Source organism: Xylaria bambusicola (assembly GCF_022495145.1).
Source record: "Xylaria bambusicola strain CBS 139988 unplaced genomic scaffold F5B22scaffold_72, whole genome shotgun sequence".
NCBI lineage: Eukaryota > Fungi > Ascomycota > Sordariomycetes > Xylariales > Xylariaceae > Xylaria > Xylaria bambusicola.
In genome coordinates this window covers 10315-16328 of record NW_025953625.1, presented here as the reverse complement: position 1 = coordinate 16328, position 6014 = coordinate 10315, and the positions used below count along the sequence as shown (strand labels likewise).

Below are 6014 nucleotides of genomic sequence, written 5' to 3'. Positions count from 1 at the left end.
CCCATAGGGCGGAGACCTTTGCATGAGCCGAAGTTTGGATGAGGTGAATATTGCGGCCATTTTTGTAGCGTTTACCACATAATTGAGGACGTATAAATTCCAATCCAAATAAAATGCCCAGGTAAATGTTATTTATACCAATATTTTTATACAGAATGCCTTTTTAGGAGAAGAAAGTGAATAGGTACCACTGAAGCAGTTACTATTAATAGAAGGAAATGGCTGTGGCACACGGGGTGATGGGAAACGGATAATAACGGTTCTGAGTGACAATGGGTACTGACAGGCTTTCAAGGTTGTGCTGACCCCGCAGCTTTCATAACGTTCGTGTAAAGGTAAACACATCATTCTCCTTGCAATGAAATAATGGAGGTATTAGAAGCAGGTCTTTGCCAATTCTGCTCGCAGTTATTTCCACTTCGCGAAACGTTGAATACGACTCGAGCTCATCTAGCGAACGTCGCAGACTTGGTAATGTCTGCTGAAAGTTGTCGTCTATGCTGCGTGATCCGCGACAATTGGTCGTTGGAGCTTCCAGTTCCGGATCAAGCCAACTCCGAAGCCCCTATCGACAGTAAATCGATTTCTCTTGTTATTAGCCTTAGAGATGTGCAAAACAACCCTACAGGAGTATCATGGGCGATATTACGGGTCGAGCTTCGCAATTTAAATGATAAAAGTTCTTACCTCGACGAGTTTTCAATCACTACCTGTCAGGCTAACTGTATTTAATCTCCTCCTTGCTTTATAATAAGTCTTCTTTCCTAACCCCCGAGGACAGCTGCAGCCTCAGCCCGCGAGATCTGGAAGGTTCCTGAAACTTCAATTCCTACAAAGATTTCAACAATGAAGACCTGGCTAAGCGACTGCTTGTCTAATCACCATTCTTGCAGGCCATCAGCGAATTACTTACCGAAGCGCTTAATCGAAGCTGGCCCCTCGGGACATTCCCCACTAAGGCTAGTGAGAAGTACACATCTCTCTGCTGGAACGAGATATATTGCCGTTAGTCATTGTTGGGGTCCTACCTTGCCGATACGGACAACGAAAGCGAATGAAGCAATATATACTAGGGAAATTCCCTTTCCATTACTCCCACAAACGTTTCGCGACGCGATTTCGATTGCCGAGGCATTAGGTATCCGATATCTTTGGATTGATGCACTTTGCATAGTACAAGATGACCCACTGGAATGGGAAGTCGAAGCGGCTTCCATGAAGGATGTCTACTCGGGAGCCATTCTTACTATTGCCGCATCCGAAGCTACCCAAAGCACAGAAGGCTGCTTCAAAAACCAGTCTTCAGCCCCACGACCCTCCCATGATAGCCCCGAGACCTACGAAGAGGAGGAATTGCTAGCCTTCTTTACCACACCACCATGTTCGACTGGCAGGCTCTCGGATATGGTAAGAATCCAGGCAGGCGATGTCCGAGAAGCTGCACAGCAAAATATTCTAAGTACCCGAGGTTGGGTGCTCCAAGAACAGCTTCTTTCACGTCGCATGATATCCTGTATGCACCAGTCGCTTTATTGGCAGTGCCTGTCCACATACGAGACAGAACCGGGAGCCATTTTCCAAGTACGCCGTGAGGGTCAGATCATTCATAAGGGCCTTCCTCGGCTCTTCCAAGATGGTTCTGATGTATCGTCGTATGAAGATGCATGGCGGATTTGGATGACGAATTATTCGGGGCGGAAATTCTCCTTCGTACGAGATAGGTTGTGTGCCTTGGCCGGCATCGTACAACACTACCAGGAAATGGCGGGGGGTTTGCCTGTTTTGGGTCTCTGGGATTTCTCGATCACGCGGGATCTTCTTTGGGTAAGAACAGGAACTTGTCATGATATGGGGCAGAGTGTCAAGAACCTGAACATACCATCTTGGTCATGGCTGTCTTGTCCAGCGGAGATTACTTTTGACCTCTGGAAGCTTACTATTAGGTCCAAGTCTGTTCGCGAAGCCATCCGAGATCATACAAGTTTAATCGACTGGGAAGTTTCTTGGCGTGGTACACCATTCACATCTAGTATACAAAGAACTCGACTTGTTCTCTGAGGGCCTACACGGGACGTGTTACTCAAGGTGGCAACTGATACTGGTGAAGCTAACCCACCATTCTTTCTTGTCATGGAAGAAAGCGCCGCAGAAGACGGCAAGCCTCTCCCGTTAAGATGTGCAGCACAGTTCGACAGCGCCGATATTAATCCACCATACCGCTACAAGTGTCTCCTTTTGCGGTCGAGAACGCATCTAGATTCTCAGTTTATTCACGAAACGTTCCTTATACTAGAACTAGTTTCTCATATCCAGCAGCCATTATATAAAAGGGTTGGCATTGGGAATTTCCGTGGCAAAGTTCCTGCATTTAACTGGACAGAATTGGCTTGCATTGATCTCTTATAACATGGGCTAGTATGAGAAGTGAACCTTAATTTGTATACAAGAGGACAATTTTTAAATAGAACATCAAGATCTTCATCTGTTATTTAGAAAACATTTGCAACAACTAAGTCAAGTAAGTTTAAGAAGATGCCACTCCGTGACAAGCGATATGTATCGTTACCTTCCAAAGGCAGATGATCTATTGATAGTCACGTCAGACTGGCAGCTTACTGAATTAGAAGACTTACATATTTAGCTGGAGACTTTGTGATGAGACTGTGTGCCTATAACCAGTGGCCATATGTTAGTTAAATATAAGATTGCCATCAACAAACTTAAGGTGCTCTTTTAGAAACGTACCGAGGTGTATTGCCCCACTTCTTGTGGTAGTTGTGTTACAATAGAGTATGCATCGAACTTTAGGCTTCTTTTTAAACTCTTGAGTCAAGCTCCATTGTGTCTCCACCGCCGAAATGTCTCGATCTTCCTCCGTAAGCCTGCGCGTGCAATTCTTTCTGCCTTCTGTCCATTCTATACGTGTTTCCGTCATCCCCGGACAGTTGTTATAGTGCAATCCTAGAACCTCGACATCTCGAGTCAATGCTCTGGACTCGTCAAAGAGCGACGGTGGCGGTATCTTCGTCGGCTTGGTTGTGTATTCATACGGTTCACCTGATGGTAACCAGCTTACGGGGTAACAGTTTTCCGTTCCTGAAATCTTGACTGGCATTGAGACGTCGCCATTCTCTAGCATCACCTCTCCGTCAGCAAGTGTGCAGTGAGCATGGATAAGACAAACGTCAAAGAGGCCCTGGTGTCGAGAGAGAAGATCCAATAGTCTGTCAAAGATCTCGTCCCGGTTTCCGAACCTTTCGTTAGCCTCTGACAGGCTCGGGAGCGTGTTGTAAGCAAATCGCAAGGGTCCCGGGCCACCACGTCATGGGCCACCCCGCTATGCGCTTTTTATGCGAATTCGCGTATATAAATCCCTATACCCAACGTAGTTAGTTTTTACCTTCTGACCTTCTTTTTATATTTAATCGAATTACCTTTTTATATTAAATCTTACAATACCTTCAATTTCTAAAGAAAAGCGTTATTAGGGCGCTATTTATAACGTTAAGCTTAGTTTAAGTGTTAAAACGGCAGTACGAAAGTGGGATATTTTTAGGACCACTTTATAATGCTATTTTAACGGAATTCTAACCTAAAAAGAAATAAATCGAAGCTTTTAATCTCTTTTACCTTATTTAAAACACTAATTAATATATTAAACGGTTAGCCAAGCTAGATTAAGCTATATACTATTATTAATTATATTATATTACGGTATTTTAAGGCTTTTAAAGTATATATATTTTATATATATCCTATACCCTTCTTATATATGCTTTAAAGGAAATTCTTCCCTTCTTTAAGCTTTAATTTTATTAAATACCTATTATAAAATTGAAGAGATTTATAACATTATATTTAACTTTTAAAATTTAACCTACCTATAATAATTTTAAAGCTTTTCCTTAAAGTTATTTATAATATTATTAGTTATAATATACCTATATATAAATAGATAATTAAAGCTAGCATTCTTTTAAGAAATTTAAATTAAGAAGAGTTTTCGATAATGGTTTAAAGATGAAGTTAATATAATTTATTTCTAAAAAAACGATAAACCTAAAATTAACTATTAAAATTTTTCAATAACCTTAATTTAATAAATAAAACTAATGTTTAATTATTATAATAAATAAACGTTTAACTTTTAATTAAAATTGTAAAATTAAAAAAGTAACTTTTTAAAGAAAAGAAGGTTATTTAAAGTTTAAAGGTAACCTATATCCTTTTTAAATTATATTTAAATAAAAAAGGAAAAAATTTAAAAATATTAAATTTAAATAAATTAAAGCATTGCTTTAACCTTAATAATTTATAAACCTTTAATAATTAATAATACTATTAAGATTAAAAAAAAGGTAATTTTAATAATAATAACCCTTTATTATTTAGCTTTAATATAAAGTATAATTAAAGTAATTATATATATTAATTATATTTAAATTATATATATTATTATAAATATTACTTTTTTAAGGAAGTTAATTTAAGCTAGCTTTTTAAGTTTAACTATAACCCCTTTAATATAAAATTTATCTATTTAAAATAGTTAAAATAAATAAAGAAATTAAAAACTATATTTTATAAAGCTAATTATAAATTTAAAACTAATACCCTTAAAATTCTTTATATATATAATAAAATAAATAAGGATTATAAAAATATATATTAAATTATAAAAAGAAAGTTTAAATATATAAAAAGGAAATAAATAAAGTTTAATTAAAATATATTTTTAAATTAAATTAAAACCTTACTATATTAATTATTTTTTTATAAGTTAATATTAATATATAATTTAAAAGGGCTATATAATATATTAATTAAAACTTAAGACTTTTTAACTAATACTTAATTAATATTAAGAATTAAAACCTAAAATAAAGTAAGGGTAAAAAAGCCCTATTATATTATTAAAAATTAAATAAACCTTTATAAAAGGAATTAATAAATTTTTATAACCCCTTATTAAAGATTAAAATTAAAATAGTTAATATAATATAATAACGTTAAAAATTAATAAATAAAAACTAATAGGTTAATTATAAAAGAAAGAGGTTTAAATTAAAGAATACTTAAATTAATAATAAATTACTTATAAATATAAATTAAAGTTAAAGTAATAGTTAAGCTATTAATAATAATTATAAAAATAAATATAAAGGATATAATAATAATAGTTATAATAATAGCTTTAACTATAATTATATTAATAGTTATAAAGGTAATAATAATAGTAATAATTATTAAAGTAATAATAATAATTATAGCTATTAAGGAAATAATAGTAATAGTTATTATTAATGTTTTTAAAGTTTTAATTATTAAAAAAACTATTAATTTAATAACTTTATTTTAAAAAGTTAACCTCCCTTTAAAACTCCTTTAAATTATTTATAAAGTAATAATAAAAATAAACTAAATTAAAGAAACTATAAAGGAGTAGTTTATTTTAATTATAGTTAATTAAACTATATTACCCTAAATTATATTTAACTTAAATAAAATTAAAACCTTAATTATATAAGCTATATAATATAAAAATAAACCATTTAAAAAGTTTAAATAAATAAAAAACAGGATAAAGTTAAAAATAAATAATAGTTATTATATTATTTTTATACCCCCCTTTTATTAAAATACTATAATCCTTCAGATTATAATAAATAATTAAAAAATAAATTAAAAGTTTAATACCTTTTAAGCTAATAAAAGGCATTAAGTTAAATTTACCTTTTTATATACCTATTATATATTATTTTTATACCCTTTATATAATTTATACATTTAGCTTAAAGAAATTACCTTTATAAACTTATATTAATTTATTATATTATAATATTTTAAAGCCCTTAAAATATATATATTTTATATATATTTTATACCTTTCCTATATATGCTTTAAAGGAAATTTTTCCCTTTTTTAAGCTTTAATTTTATTAAATATTTATTATAAAATTAAAAAGACTTATAACATTATACCTAACCTTTAAAAGTTAACCTACCTATAATAA

At 32.6% G+C, this 6014-nt stretch overlaps 2 protein-coding genes across 2 annotated transcripts; one reads left to right on the top strand and one right to left on the bottom strand.

The window, feature by feature from the left end:
- Nucleotides 1–366: 366 nt before the first annotated feature.
- Nucleotides 367–2406, top strand: F5B22DRAFT_639864 (HET-domain-containing protein; the record flags this gene model as incomplete). Its single annotated transcript, XM_047977777.1, has 4 exons — nucleotides 367–574; nucleotides 782–1594; nucleotides 1661–2029; nucleotides 2060–2406. The coding sequence occupies 4 exons, from the start codon at nucleotides 367–369 to the stop codon at nucleotides 2404–2406; spliced, it is 1737 nt and encodes a 578-aa protein (XP_047825725.1).
- Nucleotides 2407–2637: 231 nt separating this feature from the next.
- F5B22DRAFT_639863 (uncharacterized protein) lies at nucleotides 2638–3972 on the bottom strand (the record flags this gene model as incomplete). The annotated part of the gene is made up of 4 exons (XM_047977776.1): nucleotides 2638–2669; nucleotides 2746–3275; nucleotides 3878–3881; nucleotides 3942–3972. The coding sequence occupies 4 exons, from the start codon at nucleotides 3970–3972 to the stop codon at nucleotides 2638–2640; spliced, it is 597 nt and encodes a 198-aa protein (XP_047825724.1).
- Between the last annotated feature and the right edge of the window lie 2042 nt (nucleotides 3973–6014).